This window comes from Mesoplodon densirostris, chromosome 15, assembly GCF_025265405.1.
Source record: "Mesoplodon densirostris isolate mMesDen1 chromosome 15, mMesDen1 primary haplotype, whole genome shotgun sequence".
NCBI classification, from domain to species: domain Eukaryota; kingdom Metazoa; phylum Chordata; class Mammalia; order Artiodactyla; family Ziphiidae; genus Mesoplodon; species Mesoplodon densirostris.
Window position 1 is genome coordinate 82,498,466 of NC_082675.1, and position 18,772 is coordinate 82,517,237.

General features: G+C 40.6%; 1 protein-coding gene across 2 annotated transcripts in view; it reads left to right on the forward strand.

Annotated features, from left to right (window-relative positions):
- Positions 1-8,382: 8,382 nt before the first annotated feature.
- Positions 8,383-18,772, forward strand: part of DOK6 (docking protein 6) — a 411,999-nt gene continuing 401,609 nt past the window's right edge. The window contains exon 1 of one of the 2 annotated variants that reach the window (XM_060119271.1): positions 8,383-8,639. In XM_060119271.1, the coding sequence (XP_059975254.1) occupies positions 8,574-8,639 (66 nt within the window). In that variant the 5' untranslated portion in view covers positions 8,383-8,573. The remainder of the gene's footprint in view (positions 8,640-18,772) is intronic. The other variant, XM_060119272.1, reaches the window with a different exon arrangement.

Sequence of the window (18,772 nt, forward strand, 5' to 3'; positions counted from 1 at the left end):
AACATCTGAATTATAATCCCTTCCCAAATTCTCATTTACATCAAAAACATTTTTGTGACTGCTTTAGCTTCTATCTTTTAATATTGTTCCAGAAGTTATATCCATTGCAACAAAATAAGAAAAATATTATAGTAAAAATATTGAACAGGACATAAAATTATTTTTATTTGAATAAGAAATGCAAGAGAATAAATTTGAATGAATTATAAATAATAAGAGCTTTCAGTGATATGTCTATAAGAGGATTTCTAATAATCTAATATAATGATCAGTTATACAGTTTAATAAAGGCAACAATATTTATGACAGCCAAAAAAAAGCACCAAAGTATGAACTTGAAATGCATAAATATAATACTTATAAAAGAAAACTGCAAAATTTTATCAAGGCACATGACTTGTGGAAGGAAAAAGCAAAGTCATGTTTCTAAGTGGGAAAATTCAGTATTAAATATATACAGTCCCTCGAATTTCACTGAAAAATTTTACAAAATTCCAAGCAAGTCTAGTGAGAAATTTGGTGGCAAAATTTGTAGGAGAATAACACTTCAGTATCACAAATTTTGATAAAGAAGAAAATAACGCATTGGGGTGAAGATGCACTGCCAGATGTTAATACACATTATAAGGACACAATAACATTTCATGGTTATAAAATAATATATAGACTATTCTGTTCTGTTGAATAGGAGGTACAAAAACAGAAAGGGATGTATATTCCTTTATAGTATATAATATTGGGGCAATTCAAATTCAATAAGCACAATTAAACATTAGAAGAAATATAGTCATATCAGCACTCCCTCCAATAAACCTAAATAGATTAAAATTTGTATATAAAAATCTTCAATTAAAAATGATTTATAAAGGTAGAGGTAGATGTCTGTACCATGGTATTGGTGTGGGCAAGGAACATAATTTGAATATAAAAATCTTCAATTATAAATGATTTATAAAGGTAGAGGTAGATGTCTGTACCATGGTATTGGTACAAGGTGTGGGCAAGGAACATAATTTGAATGTACCAATCCTCTCACGTAAAGAAAGATGGCAACCGGGATAGAAAGGGAAAAAAATCTATACACAGTTTCCTTAACTAGGTGACAAGATGGACAACAGAGTCTACAATGAGAGGGTACATCCCGTCACCAGCAGGAACAAGAGTCTCAACACAAGAGTGGTTGTGTAAGAGAAACAAGAGGAAAAGAAGGATCTTGCATCTAAGAATAAAAAAAACCCAAATGCACCCAAACAGCACACTTTCAAGGGTCCCCACTCAGAGTAGTGGGTGAGGCAGACCAATCTGAGAACAACTGAAGAAACAATAGATAAAAAGTTGGAGGTTCAGACGTTCCAAAGTTCACGGAGTATATGAGGATGTAGGTAACGGTATAAGTGAAGTAAGTGACTTGGGCCTTGGTACTCTTTGAAAGACAGAGCCTAAAAAAAAAAAAAAAAAAAAAAAAACTATTGGGAATAGAATAAAAGTGAACCAGGAGAGGAATTCTAACAGTATGGAAAGAAAGAAGGTTCAAATATTAGGAAAGGAGGAGACCTGAGTAGGAGTGATGTTGTTGACTTAGAACAAGAAATGTATATTTGGTCTTCTACCTGGTTCTAGTGCAGAGATTCTGAAACCCTTGGAATTTCCTAAGTAGCGAGAAAGGTCATAGTTTCTTTTGTCATGTTAATCAGGTGACTTGGAAATGCCCCTAGGTCATCTAAGGGTGGGGGCTGGTTGCCAGGAGAACCAACCCTGTGATTGGAGGTTTGGAATTTTCAGACCCATCACTTGACCTCCTAGGGAGAGGAAAGGGGCTGGAGGTTAAGTCAGTTACTAATGGTCAATGATTTAATCAATCATGCCTGTGTAATGGAGCCTCCACAAAAACCCCAAATGATGGGATTTGGAGAGCTTCTAGGTTGGTGAACATGTGGAGGTGCTGGGAGAGCAGTGTGATCTTGCAGAGATGTCCCCGTGTCTTCTCCTATGTATCTCTTTTGTCTGGCTGTTCCTGAGTTACATCCTTTTATAATAAACCAGTAATCTAGTAAGTAAAATGCTTCTCTGAGTTCTGTGAGCCACTCTAGCAAATGAATCCAATCAAACTGGAGGAGGGGGCCTTGGAAAACTCTGATGCATAAGCCAGTTGGTCAGAAGTACAGGTTACCACCCATCTCACACCTGAAGATGGTTGGGGGGCAGTCTTGTAGGAATCAGATTCCTTAACCTGTGGAATATTGATGGTATCTCTGGGTAGATAGTGTCAGAACTGAGTTGAGTTGTAGGACACCCAGCTGGTGTCCTGAGTATTGCGAGCTGGTGTGAGGACCTCCCCTCCCCCAACCGGACTTCACATCGAATTGGTGCCAGAACCAATTTAGTAGGTAAATCACAGAATGTCTTAAGGTGGATATGTTGAGAAGCTACATCTTTTTTTTTTTTTTTTTTTTTTTTTTTTTTGCGGTACGCGGGCATCTCACTGTTGTGGCCTCTCCCGTTGCGGAGCACAGGCTCCGGACGCGCAGGCCCAGCGGCCATGGCCCACGGGCCCAGCTGCTCCACGGCATGTGGGATCTTCCCGGGCCGGGCCACGAACCCGTGTCCCCTGCATCGGCAGGCGGACTCTCAACCACTGCGCCACCAGGGAAGCCCTGAGAAGCTACATCTTTTGACTGCCTTATGGTACAAGTGAAGAAGAAGGCCAGGGATATCCTAACTCAGCCTCTCCCCTGATAAACAAAACTTATCCTTAAAATAAGGGAAAACCTGATTCATTAAAAGTTAGCAAAAGAAAAAGACTGCCGTGTATTTTATATTTGTAGTATTTTGAGCTTTTACATGGATTAGATAATACTTTTAGATGGCACCATTGAGGAAGGGGTATGTTTGTTCATTTTGCCTATGAAAGAGCGAGGAGAGATCCGTGAGAGAACAAGAGGAGACATCCATGTTGTTTTGATAACCTAATCTGGAAGGTGACATCTCATCACTTCTGCCGTGTGTGCTAGAATTCATCCAACAAATCCAGCCCACGCTCAAGGAGAGAATATTACAAGGAGGTGGGGATCTTTGTGACCCATTTTCAAAGCTGGCTGCTACAATCTGCCCTTTGGATTCCAATGATTCATGTCCTTCTCATACAAAATATGCTTACCCCTCCCAAGAACCCTCAGATTCTCCTCTCATTAGACCATGAGCTCAAAGCACCAAATTTTGTCATATAAAACAGGTGCTGGTGTCTGTGTGGGGCTTTAAGTGGGGTACCTTAGGCACCATTTTTAAAATGTGGATCTTATTCTCAAACGGTAAACTTTTGAATCTAAAAAGACAAATCTGCTTCCCGCAATTCCAACATGTAATGGTGGGACAAGCACAGTACAACCACTGTACACATTCCTTCTCAAAAGCAGGCAGAAGAAAGCACACAGAGTCATGGCTCATAACAATTCTGAAATCCAAATGGGAAAATGATGGAAGTTCCTAGATTAGTTCTCAAGGTCAAGGAATACTTCTCCATGATTCTCGACTCTTCCTTCGAGGCTCTTAATCCCTCCCTCTGAGTCATCAGTCATATTTACTTTTTCATGAAAGGTAGTTTTTTGTTTGTTTGATTGTTTTTCTGCTGAGCTTTTCTCTCAAACTGCTTCCTGCTAGCAGAATATTGGGAGTCCAAGTGTCTCTCGTTCTGGGTGATCTTTGTCTGTTAATGTTCCTGCATATATAACTCTTTTAAGAGCTTTGTGGGTTTCTTGTGAATCTCTTTATTCTATTAGCGCACATCCAGAGCACAGCCATAAAAATTTGGTCTAAAGATACAGCCAAGGATGTGACTGTAAAATCATTAATTTTCTGAAATCTTAAAAAAAAAATACATATTTTACAGTCACACCCTTGGCTGTATCTTTAGACCAAATTTTCAGTCCCCAAGGTTAGATCTTTGTTCAGAAGCCATTTCTTACTTTTGGCACTGTTGTGGCTTGGAAAGGCTGAGAATATTAAAAAAAAATCAGTTGTTTGCTTCTTTTTTTTTAATGGTCCATTCCTCAATTTATCTCTCTCCTTTCTCATTTTACTAAATAGCAAGAAGAAAGAGGCTGCCCCACCAACACTTTGCCTGGAAATATTCTTATCTTCATGACACAGTTTATTAGGTACATTTTCTAGTTTCTATATAGTTGCAAGAAGCTGTATTGCTAAGTTTCCTTCCACTACATACATAACCAGAATGCTCCTTCCTCCAATTTCCAATAATACTTTTCTCAGTTTTTGTCAGATCTCACTCACAGTGTCCTCAGTCTTCAAAATTTGGCAGTGTGTGCAAGTTACTTTATGCTTTCACCAGTATTCTTCTCAAGACCACTGATGGATTCCAAAGCCATTCCCCAATTTTACAGTTTTTGTTTGAGGCAGTACCCTACTTCCACACACTAAAATCTACTTTAGCTATCCATTTATGCAGAACAATAACAAGTCATCCCCAAAATTAGCAGATGAAACAAGTGTGTCTTCTGTTATTTAGAAACAACCAGTAGCAATTTAGGTGGCTGGTTCAGACTCTGGGTCTCTCTCTCAAAGTGTCAGCCAGGGTGGAATCTTTAAGGGCTTCACTGAGGAGAATCCATGTGTGAGGGTACTCACAGCTGTTGGAAAGCCTCAGAAGATCTACCTCCAGGCTGATATACATGGGCCTCTCCACAGGATTGCTTCATAGTGTGGCAGCTGGCTTCCCCCAGAGCGAGCAGTCCAGCAAAGATCACCCAAGAGAGAAGCCACGGTCTTTTATAACCTAATCTAGGAAGGACACTCCATCACGTCTGCCATTCTATTCACTAGAAGTTAGTAAAAACATCCAAGCCAGACTCAGAAGAAGGAATACATGGGCCATCATACCAAGAGTTGGGGATCTTTGGATCCTGGTTTAGAGACTGTGTACTATAGTGATAAAAGTGTGAATAATATGCAATTTTTTTGGTAAGTAAAATAGAAATAGGAGCACATATGTGTCTTATATAGTCAAAAAGCAGCAATGGAAACATGAACCCAAAGCTAGTAAAAATGGTTTCCTAAACAGAGAAGTAGAAAGCAGAAGGAAAGGACAAATCAAAGCTGTATCTCTCAATGCAACTTGTTTGGTAGGTTTGACTCTGGAAATTTGTGAGTATTTCACATAATGAAAGCTCAAAAGAAAAGAAGCAATCCTTAGATATGGAATCTGTCAACATTAATTTGAATTGGAAATATTTGTAAAAACTGAGAATTTTTCTCTTTTAAAATATATTTCTAAACGAAGTGTTTCATTTCTTGACAACTGAAAAGCTTAGAATCAGTAGCAAAAATAACACCCTAGTAACCAGATTAATGGGAAATGAATTTCCCATTAAAAGGAACAAAGGTTCCCAGAAGAAATAATGGATTCCAGGTCCTGAGTTGGAAATGTACAAGATGAGCCCAGGATATCTTGTGAGTGATCACAGCAAAGCTGTTAAGGTTCATGGGTTTTTTGTGATAGAAACACAAAAAATGTCTATTGAAGCAGTTCCTTTTGGTCAAGGATGGAGCAATTCAAACAGCATAAAGAATAAGGACTGTGATGGATTGAAATACATCACATATACAAAACTCTATCTTTGATGATATTTTAAAGGGATCAGACTTTCCTTTTTGTGTTTGCTAGAACCCATTCAATATTTCTGAAAAATGGTTGATAAAGGTTAAGAATCAAGCATATTCCCTGCCTTTCTTACAAGGAATCTATTTCAGGGCAGTCCTGTAGTTTGCAAAGGAAAGTTTTGTTTTGTAAGAAAATAGCTTATAAATGCAGGAATAAAATCAAATTAGAAAATCAAAATGTCGCAATCCATAATAAAACAATGTATCTAAACAATGATCATCAGCTGCTGCAAAAACGATTAGGTGGGAGGTTGGAGGAGAATTTTGTAAAGTATGGATCAGGCTGACAACACTTGATTCCTCTAATCAGTGGGATAGTCAGACATTTTGTTTGCTTTGATGTGATTCAGTAGGATATATACAGCACCTCATAAATTATTCTTGAAAACAAAAAGAAGAATGTACTCAAATATCAAAGTCACATTACTAGTTTGGGGCTTAGGTGACTAAAATAAATTATGCCATGAGAGTACAAGCAACCAACCCAGACCTAGAAGAATTTACATGACAAATTTACATTACATAACCTAGTGTTTTCAAGATTCAAACAAACAATATAAAAAGAGGGGGAGGGTATTTTGTCATAGATACACACACATACACAAATTGCTATATCAGCACTATAAGAATCAAACATAGGGTAATATTTACATCATATTAGGGTATTATAAAGACTTACATAAGCATATGAACAAAGGCATAATCATTCCATAATCTTTAAAAGCCAGAGTTACCAACCTTACCTTATCCTTATCCTTAAGATTGTTGCTGAGACAAAATTAATCCCTGACTTCAAACAGCTTACAATCAATTTGTGGAAACCGATTATTATATAAAGGATGGTGGAAGTTAGTGGTCAGGGAAATTATTGTGGACACAAAACCTATCTTGAAATTGTGCCTCTGAAATTGAACATCTCTGAGCCTCAGTTTCCTCATCTATTAAATAGCAAGTATCTTTGGGTTGCAAAGCGGACTGAATGGAATAACGTATTTAAAGTATCTGCAAATCTAAAACAGTCTTCACATGAAGAAAAGAAATAACAGCCATGTAGTATACGAAATAGTAACAAATGTGTGGGCTGGACCACATGCTCCACGTATTTGGAGAAGGGGAATCACACCAAGTTAATAGGGAGTTTATGCAAGTTTTCTGCAAGTATCAGAATTTGAACTCATTCTGAGTGGCAGCCTAAGGAATCTTGCCATGTGATTGGATATATCTGCCCTGGCACCTGGCCCTCTGCATGGCGGATATCCAAACAAATGCTTGCTAAATAAATGAATGGATAGGAATAGTGTGCTGTTTAGCCAGGTTAGAGTTGCCGTTGGGTTATATGGGCTCTGGATGGAGACTCTTGCTAATGATGGGACCACAATCACCTTTGGGGCGCCCGTTTGGTAGGGTGAGGGGCGTGCTACTTTATCCTTCAGGTTTTGATATTTTTCTCCCCTCAATCAAGTAGTTTCCTTTCTCTCTTACTATTGTTATGTTCCCATAGGGCTAAGAAATTTAAACTGAGAACATGGAAAAATACTGCTCACCAAAATAAGCAGAAATAAACACGATCTTTTGAACTCTTATTAAACATAGGCTCTTGATAAAGAAGTCACTTAGAAAATTTTCAATCATTATACAGTATTTTTCTTAATTAGAAACATCCTTACTAACTATGTATTAAATACCCTTCCCTATAGCAAAAATCCATATATTGTCCCCAACCAACATTTAATACTCCCTCTTTTTTCCTTGAATCTTATCAAACGGATATCATTTTTAGATTAAAATGTCTTTACAAAAGAGAATAGCCTACTTCTAAATGTCACGCGTTCCTACATAAAGGGGTCAGAGTTCTTCATTGTTTTGTTTTTACGAGTGGAACATTTCCATAAATCATTTGCATCCACCGGTAACTGCCGTGGTCTGCATTTCCCCTGGAAGATGAAAAGCCACGAGCCACTTTTAGTCATAGTTAACTAACACGCGGGCATAAGTCACTCCACTCCAGCGCTCGCTGCTTCTTCGGGAGAGGACGTCGGAGACCGGGGCCTCGCCTGATTGCTCCAGTCTTTCCAGCAGCAGAGGGATTAGACACATGCGCACGATTGGTCTCTTTGTGTGCACTGGGAAGGGCTTGGCGTCGATTTACACTTCCTAACCTAACGGGGCAAAGACCTGGAGCGCGAGCGTGCGCTTAGGAATAAAAATGCACTGTAAAACACGGCCACTGAAATAAACAATTGCCTCGCTCCCGTTGGCCTGCTTCCCTGGGAGCATCCCCACCGCCCTTTCCCCGGTGTCCAGCTTGAGAGTGGAGATTAAGAGCCCGGGAATGAGGAGCCGTGGCCTCAGGAATCCCGCACCCAGGAGAGCGTGGCGGGCAAAGGGAGCCGGGTGGGAGCGGGACCCCGAGCGCGGGTGGCGGGAGAAGCTCCCCGCCCGAGTCGCGAGTGATGGGGCGCGTCTTGCGAGTATCTTCTAGTCCAGCCACCCCACGGGCCAGGGGGAGGGAGCCGGGCGGGCGAATCGGCCCGCCCCCCCGTTCCGCCCCTCCCCCCCGCGCCGGGGAGCCGCGGTGGTGCACTCCGGCCAGCTGTGCGCCGCCGAGTGAGGCGCCAGCCCGTGGGTGCTACCGGGGGCGGCGGCGGCGCGGAGGGGGCGCCAGCAGCAGGCGGTGGCGGGGGGGCGAAGGTGAGGACCGGAACGCGGAGGGCGGGCGCTGCTCGCGGCGCCGGCCCGCGTTCCCCGTCCGCGGTCACCCTGCCACCCAGCCTGCGTCCCCGGCGGCGGGAGCTCGGGGGCACCGGGCGGCGGCCGGCGGCGGCCGGCTGGATGCGAGACCTGCGCGGACCCCGTGGCGGACGGCAGCTCTCGACTCGGGGAAGCCGAAGGCGCTGGCCATGGCCTCCAACTTTAACGACATAGTCAAGCAGGGCTACGTGAAAATCCGCAGCAGGAAGCTGGGGGTGAGTCGCTCGCTAGGCTTTCTCCTTCCCCTGCGCCCGTTTGGCGCAGCTGGCGATGGGGGGCGGGGCGGGGAGAGGTGACCCACTCGGGGGCAGAGGCAAAGAAGGACCCGGCCCTCCCGCGGACGGCCCGCTTGTTGCTCGGCCGGGCTGGCGGCCCGCACCTGCCTTGGGGGGCTCTGCAGACCCGGCTGAAGGCTCCGGGAGCGCCTGGGTCCCCGTCCTCATGTGCGCGGCGCTGGTTTAGACCCAGACTGAGAAGTCTTGTAGACGAAAGGGATTGTCAGTTCCGAGATGAATGCACCCCGGAGGGGGTTTACATTCAGAGCAATTCACAATGCTCTGTTCTCAGGAGTGTGCGCCTTCGGGTACAACTGCTCTGTGTGCAGGACGTGGACACACGCTCTGGTGTGTGTGTGCGTTTAGAATCACCGTCTTCCCCGCTTCCCCAGCCCGCTTCGAAATTCTCTTTTGGTGCCTTGCCTGCGCCCCGCGTCCCTGCCGGCGACTGCAGGCGAGTTTCGTGCTCCCTGAGCAGTTGCCCACCGGCAGGCTCCCCGGCCGTGAGTGCGCCCGGACAGGTGGACCTGCGTCCGCGTGCACGCAGGTGTGTGCTCACGGCCGCTGACACGGGAGCGTTCGCGACAGAAAAGTTTACGGAGACCTTCTCTTGGTTTTTTGAAATATGCTCTGCCCGACTTGGGAGAGAAACAGTGTAGACCCCCAAGGGTTTAAAACTTCTCCAGTGACCGGATGAGGAGGTAAGAGGAACGCGTAGACGGCCCTAGAGGACCTGGGAGGTGGGCTGCAGGGAGCGAGAGGGGAGGGCGGGCACCTGGGCCGAGAGCCACCAGAGTGAGCAGACGTGGAGGGACCGTCGGAGCCACGGGCAGAGGTCCCCGCGGGAGCGCGCGCTGGGGGAGTGGGCACCCGAAGCCGGCCTGGGTGGGCCTGTCCAGAGCGCGAGGGAAACTCGATCTGGGGGCCACAGTGCCCACTTTCCGGGATTCCCTGGATGTCTCTCCACCTCACGCTTCTCAAAGCTCCAGTTCTACGGAGCTCCGGAATCCTGGGGCAAAGCGGCCTTGAACGAGAACATTCCCTGCCTTCCCTGCTGAATGGATGAATTACTCTAACTTGGAGAGGGAAAGAGAAGGAGGGAGAACTTCGTTCTTCTCATTAAAAAAAAAAAAAAAGAAAAAAGAAAGAAAGAAAGAAAATAAATGCTAAACGTATCGTTAGAAAACTAAGGTGGGGCAGAGTCCCTAAAAGAGGACGGATCACCTCTCACCCAGAAGCCGCTTTGCGCGAGTTGGTGGACGCAGGTGTTGGGGGAGGAGGGAGGGGACGGACAGACTTGCCTTTTTGTGCTGCCCCCGTTGGGTTTCACGTTCGAGATGCAGACTGTACCCGGAGGACACACGGGACCCATTCTCGAACTTCAGCAGACCTGTAGAAGTGGGGAGTCCAAACCTGGGTGAGGACAAAGCTCCCCTTCCCCCCGCCTGGCGCCTCGGTGCGCTGCTGCGCGCCCCGCCGGGCGAGAGGGTGGGCGCGGCGTGCAGACCCTCGGCCAGGTTTCAAGGGCGGCTCCTGGGTAGAAGAATGCGCCTCATTCTTTCCCAGGGAGTGAAGGAAGAACCCTCGTGAAAAGCTGCAGTTGTCCGGCAGGCTGATGGCTTCTCGCGGCCGCTCACATCTGTCACACTGACAGCCATCGGCCAAGACAGGAGGTGCGGAGCTAGAGCTTGGGGGCGCGGAGGTGGGGTGGGGGTAAGAACTGTTTCAGGAACTTGACCTTTGAAGCCCTTTGCTCTCCCACGGGGTGCTTGCTCATCATTCTCGCTCTTGCGTCTTCTTGAAATCTCAATTGTGTCTGACACCTCACACGCTATAAGCTAATGGATGATTTAAGTCCCCCGGGGAGATGTGCATCTGCTTCCACAGTCACCGTGTACGTGAAAATCAGACTAAGGAACAGAACGCTGAGAACCCCGCCTCGCGCACTTGGCCTTGGAGTCTATAGGATTCCTCCCCCATCAGAGCTTTCCAGGATTTCATACAATTAAAACTGAATTTGCATCTTAATTATAAGATAGGATCCAGGGAAAGAGCAATGAATATTTCTTGGTTAACTATGGCATTTGCAGCCTTTGAAATGACCTTTTAGAACACCATACACCGTTTCCCCCCTAAAGATGTGTGCAGATGTTTATCTAATTTCCAAAGCATCTTTTTCCATACCCACTGTTTAGAGCTATGCATGTGTAAAGGACAGCCTTCACAGAAAACAATAAAAGCATGTTTACTTCAGAGTTTGGTGTTGAAACAGTTTTGCATTGTTTTAATATCAAAATATTAAACTAAATTAACCTTGACTATTTTGGAGAATATTATTTATTTTAAAAAATTTTAGCAACTTTTCTATTCAGAATATGCTAGTATTCAGAATGGTGAATTCCAGTGGCAGAACTTCACACAGATGATTCTGTGAAGCTTAATAAGTTAAATGGGTCCTGTAAGATAGTAAAACACTAAGCAAATATTGTGTGCCTTAAAAATGAAAATGTATAATTATACTCAAAATCATAGTTATAGGAATTACCTAAGCATAAGGTAATAGGAATCAGTTATAGGAATTATCTAAGCATAAGTTTTCCTAGTTAATAATACATATTTATAATTTTATGGGCTCAGAACTATGAACTTTTCTAAATAAAAGAATACTTTTAACTCAGAGGATACATAATGGTTCTTTTATGGATTATGTTCAAAATTAAATTTCACAATAAAAATAATTCTGATTAAATATGCACAGATACTTGATTTAGTATGGGTAGAATGCATGCTTTCAAGAACCAAATTTTATAGTATTCTAAGGGAGAAAAAGGCCTGGATATGAGGCCAGTTGTATCAGAGATGAAAATGATGACATGAAAATATATTTTGAGATAAAGCGTTGGATGTGCCCTTTACTCCTCACAAGTTAGTGGTTATTATTATGCTGAATGAGGGCAGAAAAGCATTTCCTGTCCGCTAGGCAGTGGGGCAGCCCTTCCAGAGGTGCTTCCAGGTCAAAGTGTCTGAAAGGGCCCCTGCCCTGTGTCTTTTTGTGTCTTTTTACAGAACCTAGTGCTACGTGTTGAGGATAATTCCTTAGCCAAATAGTTGGGTGAAGTAGTAAGTGTTAAACATTTTTTTTGTTTGTTTGTTTGCTTTCAAATTTGTCTTGGATCATTAATCAGTTTTTCTTCCATTTAGGAAAATAATTTTGAGAAAAAATAGAATCATCTTCCTGAATTTTATTCTTGTCCTTTAAAAAATACGCTTGTTAAGTCATTATTTATTTATTTATTTTTGGCTGCGTTGGGTCTTCGTTGCAGCACGGGGGCTTTTCTCTAGTTGTGGCGAGTGGGGGCTGCTCTTCGTTGCGGTGCGCGGGCTTCTCATTGCGGTCACTTCTCGTTGCGGAGCACGGGCTCGAGGAGCGCGGGCTTCAGTACTTGTGGCTCGCGGGCTTAGTTGCTCCGTGGCATGTGGGATCTTCCCGGACCATGTATGGAACCTGTGTCCCCAGCACTGACAGGCGGACTCTTAACCACTGCCTCACGACGGAAGTCCCAGTCATTACATTTTTGAAGGTATTAGATCATTAAAAGTATAATGACGACTCTTATAAAGAATCATTTCTTTAAATTCTCTATTAATTTTTCATTATTCTACATTACTATTTCTATGAATATATTGTTTTCCTTTTGCAGGATTTAAAAGCCCTTACTGTAGTTTAGTTCTCACCATCTTATCTGTTGCATGATTTATATTATAATTCACAAGATACCATGGTGGCCAGTATTTTTTTTTTTTTAAGAAAAGAGTAATTAAAAACTCTAATAAAAATAAAACAAAGCAAATGCTTTTTGGTCAATATTGTTTATCTCTTAGCCTTGATTATCTATTTTTCTTCTGACCTCTAATAGGTTGAATTTAGTCAGCAAGGCATATATTGCAAAATATCCAACCTGTTCTTGGTTTGCAGGTAAACTAAGAACACAATTGCTGAAACTGTTAATAACTTTATATGGGGCTTATTGACTCTATAAATGTAGCAAAAGTGAATGCAGCATTATGCAGTGACATCACCATAGCATCATCACCATTGCCACCAGTGTACAAATTCCAGACTGCAAATAGTCTACAGTAATTCTGCAGTTTGACTGCTTCTAGACTCTAACATCATTGTTTTCAAGGAATTCTATTCAAATACATCATTGTGAATATTCACAGGCACGTTGTGCATAGACAAGTAGTATTTTATGTAGCTTTTTTTTCTAGCTCTTACTCAAAGTTAGGTGAGAGACTGGATTAGTATGTGTGGGTATTGAAGGAGTGTCTCAGGATAGGCTGGTATTACATATTCAACAAACGGTCAAATCATGGAGCATCTACTGTTTATCAGGTGGCGTACACTGGGTGTGTGTGTGTGTGTGTGAGAATATTCCAGATTCATGTCGTATTAAGTCAAGGTTGTTAACAGTGGATACCTCCTATATCACCACCGCTCATGGTACACTAGGTCAGTAATAATCACCTGTCCCCGCCTGGCTGTAAGGAAAGCAGGGAAATATAGAGCACAATTTTGGAGTATTTGATGAGCACCAACCTTATGAGCTAATCATCTATTCAGGATTATCTCTTTTGCATAGTCTCCATTTGTTTTAACAACTTATTGTGGATTCATCTATCTCATGCCCTCTCTCCCTCCTTGATTAAAACCTTGAGACACCCCCATACCTGGTTTGATGATTATTTATCTGCTTCTCATAAACTGTTCTGAATTTTCCTGTCCTTTTACAAACAGCTTTTATCTGATGATGGAAGAGAGTAGTTTTTATGAGAGATGTTTTTGAAAATTTATCCCTTTATAGAATCTCCCTCATTAATATAAATGGGAATTTTTGTGGGTGCATTTGCAGCATTTTTGGTCCATAGAGCATTTAAAAATTTCTCTGGTCTCCCAAATCTCTAGAAACTATTTTGTGAAGAGAGAGTATCATGTATGAAATGCATTACCAATTTGCCAAGAATTAGATACAATAAATGTATTTAAGATAATATATATAAATAACAATAATTCTGACCATTCAAAAGTTCAGAAGAACTTTCAGGATCATTACCTCAGACATGAGTTCTCAATTTAAGTATTTAAGATGTAGAAGTTGTATTGGGTGCCTTTAAATCTTCACCCATTTGTGAATATTGTATATCCTGGGCATTTTGCTTTCTGAAATGGATCCATTATATCCATGGTGATTTATCATTTACCTCTTTTCTCATTAAATATGGATTTAGAATGTATAAAAATTTTAATTATTTGAGCTCTCTTTCTCTTTCAGATTTTTATTTATGGTGACTATTATGTATACGTTTAACATGTGTACATACCACTTATTTCTGTATCTATATATATGTCTACAAAAATCACTTGTTCTTAGAATTTTAGAGTAGAAAATGGTCTTGTATACCTTCTTTTCAATCTCTCTATACTAATTTATTTGCCACCGTATGTTTGTGTATATGACATTTTAGCTATTCTAAAGAAATTCTATTATTTGAATTAGTGAGACTTTTTCCTTTTTAAAACATCCCTATGTATGCATATGGGCATGCATGAGTTTCTTTGAATTTTCAAAACTTAAAGCCAAAAGCAAAGACAATAAAAGTAAGCCTAACTGTAAAAACCAAAGCCAGACATTTTGCTGGCTTTGATATTAAATGATTATGTCCATGCAATACCTGGGGGAAGCCATTAAATCAGGGGTGAGATAAGAGTTCACATCTCAGTTTTGACTTGCTAGGTTTACAGATGACTGCTGTCGAGGTGAACTTTAAAAGATGGCATCCCCTCAGATAACAAAGATTTTACTCAGTACTCAGGGAAATCTTTTAAATGATGAAAATAGCGTAATCAAACAGTGGTCAACTATCTTTGTAAGTTTTACATTCTCAGTTTCCTTAAAAGTGTTTCAGAAGTGCTCGATAATGGCTGACATTGGAGATGAGTATAAAATAACACGAGTATAAAATAACATATGTATTTGAAATAGGTGTCATTGTTTTGAAGTATTTTTATTCTAATGTGTTGTTCTATTTGGGTCATAATAAGCCAGGTGACTACTACTGAGTAAGACTATTAAGTATTCCTATCGTTGGTCTGTTTCTGTTTCCATCCACTTCGTTTTAGACACTGTAGAATTTAAAAAGCAAGCAATACAAATAAAAGCTACCTGTATTCCCACCATCTACAGATCATCTCTAGATTTTGTAAATTTTGAAGTGCTAGTTTAAAGGAAAAAGTAATTTCTACCAATTGAGACAAACTAATTAAAATAGAGTATACTATAGTTTCTTTGCCTTCAGTTTATAGCTTTTGCTTCATTTTACTCACGGTATTTTCTTTATTCTTCAAGCTCTTGGTAACTTGTCCAGAGAGGCCAAGAATTCTAGGTAGAGAACACTTTTGTTAACTTTCTGCATAAATCTCCATTAGTTTTTTTTTTAAACATCTTTATTGGAGTATAATTGCTTTACATTGGTGTCCATTAGTTTTTATTTTAAGATACAGAGCAGGATTATCTTCTGAGTAATTCATTTTTACATTATAACACTATTTCCCACTGAGAATATTGTACCTGTCAGTCAATCTGGATGGAATAAGGAATGGTATTTTGTTATTAGCAAAGAACAGCAATTTATTTAATAAAGAAAACTATTTTCATGTTATTTGAAATGAATGGTGGTTGTAATCTTTGAACATGTGCAAAGTGCTTTGCCTGTTATTTTACTGAATCCATTGCATAAAGCTTGGCTTAACAGTAAAATGACTTGGAGGACAAATACAGTGAAGTTTAATTTGAGACTTTTTTAAAAAATTGATTAATTAATTTATTTTTGGCTGCATTGGGTCTTTGTTGCCGTGCTCAGGCTTCTCTTTGTGGTGGCTTCTCTTGTTGCAGAGCACGGGCTCTAGGCACGCGGGCTTCAGTAGTTGTGGCATGCGGGCTCGGTAGTTGTGTCTCATGGGTTCTAGAGCGCAGGCTCAGTAGCTCTCGTGCATGGGCTTAGTTGCTCCGTGGCATAGTGGGATCTTCCCAGACCAGGGTTCGAACCCATGTCCCTTGCATTGACAGGCGGATTCTTAACCACTGTGCCACCAGGGAAGCCCTAATTTGAGACTGTATAATAGTAACATAATCATGTTGCATTGGGTGTACCATGCATTTTCCAGCTTATAAAGAATTTTCATATATATTTTATAATCCTCCCAGCATACTTTTGAAAGTATATTTAGTTTTTAACCCCATTTTATACATAAGCTAAAATTTAAAAGAAGTAAAATGAATCAGCCAGGACTACAGAGATACAGATTGGGTTTGTATGTGTGAGTGCGTATACTCAAATCTAGGTTTTATAACTTCAAGTTCAGTGTTATATCTACTATGAACAGTTTCCACTTTACAAAATATTTGGACAGGTAGTAACAGCTATGTGTACTATTTGAAGTAAATGTGTTTTCTTTAATTGGAAACATAGTGTAAAGCAAATATTATCATTAATTTAGCCTTAAGCTATCTATATTGCATATAAAAGTGTGTTGGCAGGTGGGAGGTGATGGAAATGGGTGAAGGAGGTCAAAAGTACAAACTTTCAGTTATTAGATAAATAAGTTCTGAGGATGTAATATATACAATGGTGACTATAGTTAGCAATGCTGTATTGTATATTTGAAAGTTGCTAAAAGAGTAGATGTTAAAAGTTCTTATCCCAAGAAAAGAATTGCAACTGTGTGAGGTTATGGATGTTAACTAAACTTATTGTGTTGATCAGTTCACAATATATACATATCAAATCATTAAGTTGTATACCTTAAACTTATACAAAGTTATATGTCAATTTTATCTCAATAAAGCTAGAAAAAAAGAGCTATGTAATGAAAGAATGTATGCCACAGTAAGGAGGTTCTATACAGATATTTCTCCAGGCCACTTGAATGGCCTTGATTTCATTTTCATTGTACCATCTAAAACTCAGCTAACCTCTTATTTTACGAAAGGATAACAGGCTTCAAAAACTGACAGTGTCCTGGTAGAATTTAAAATGTTTTAAAAATATTTAAATCTATTTATTTTACCATTATCTTTATTTATGAAAAACCACCTTTTATTTAAGGTTGTCATATAAAAGCTTATGTTTCAATGAACTTAATGAAAAGTGAGTTTATTTAAAGAAAAACACAAGTAAAAAATAATAAACATTTACTGGGATCTGGCAAATCAAAAGGTGACATAGTTATGCAGCAAAAAGTGTGATTGTGTTACACTGTTTCTTTAATATCAGGCAGCACTGAAGTATACCGTGAACTCTGAGAGGCTGGGGTGGGTTGTGTGTTTATTTGTGTGGCTTGCTACTTTTAAGTGGCAGGAATTGAAATAGATATACTGAAATGATGTTCCTTTTTTTTCCCTTAGTTTCCTTATTTTTTTAAATTGGCTATATGCCTTTGTCATCTACATTTGTAAACTTTTATATAAGATCTATTGCATGTGTAAACATGTGTAGTTATTTTTCTCCCCATGATTTCTTCTTTGTAAATATGAAATTACTTTTTCTAACCATTCACTATCCTTTTGAATATGCATGTATGTGTGTATGTGTGTGTATACGTGTGTACATATGTACACATACATAGATACATGCATATATATAATGTGATATATATGTTATATATTAAATAGAATATGTATATATCTCCAAATGGTCTGTTAGTCCTCATTCACGCTGAATTGTTATCCTTCCTGACTATGTAAAAGCACCTAGCCCAACTCCAGGAGAAGAAAATGTTCATAAAATGTCTTAACATACTTTTAAAATTATAAATTGTTACATGTTCACATTATACTTTATTTGGAAAAAATATTTGATATTAGTCTAAAATTGAAATTTAGTGTATCTTTCAAAAACTATAACTTTTAAAGGGTGGCAACCAGTAAGAGAAAATTCTGTATTTATGTCTGTCTACATAACTCTAGTGAAACTTTTCACATACTATTCAAGAAAAAGAACAAAAACACACTTTTGACATATTTGAACTTGCTTAGAAAACTATGCCTTTTCATTTAACTTACTAGGGAAATGGAATACATCTCTCTGAGTGCTTTAAGGGCCCTTGGGGCTGGGCTGTAGGAAGGACGCATGTCATTTTACTGATGCTTTTATAGACTTCATTACACTTCGGAATCTTTAAGTATTAGCTATGTAATTCTTCTAAGTAAAAGTACATCCAGTGCCAAATCATGATGTTTAGCTATAAGGTGCCAAATTTATGTATAAGTATGAAATGTACTCTTCTATACATTTAAGACATAACAACTATTTAAAGCTCCAAAGGCTACTTAACACTCATACTGTTGCATCCTGATATTTTGCATAATACTCTACATTACTTAGCCCTCTATTAAAAAATGATTCTCTGGGGCTTCCCTGGTGGCGCAGTGGTTGAGAGTCTGCCTGCCGATGCAGGGGACACGGGTTCGTGCCCCGGTCCGGGAAGATCCCACATGCCGCAGAGCGGCTGGGCCCGTGAGCCATGGCCGCTGAGCTTGCGCGTCCGGAGCCTGTGTCCCGCAATGGGAGAGGCCACAACAGTGAGAGGCCCGCGTACAAAAAAAAAAAAAAAAAAGATTCTCAATATTTGTGAGGGACTGCACATTGGAGTCCCTGAGATGGGTGTGGAACGTTGATTGAGGTAAAGGGCCAGAATAAAGGAGCTTGCTCTGTCCTGAGAATCCAGGAAGTCACTGATGTGTTTACAGGAAAGGTTATATGTTCATTCTGAAATCAGCAACATCCCTGAATCTTGGGTGTGTAGAAAGGATTGTAGTCAAGTAGGACTTTTGGCAAGGAGACCAAATAGGAGTGGGTTCTAGTATCCAGAAAAGGCACTGGTAATTCTAGTGGCTAGCTCTGATTGAGAATCACCGATGTAGAAGTATTTTTTTCCAGCACTGAGAAGAATTCTTCAGCCTATTATTGTTTGCATTGAGAAGTCAGCTGTCAGTCATATTGCTACCTTTTGA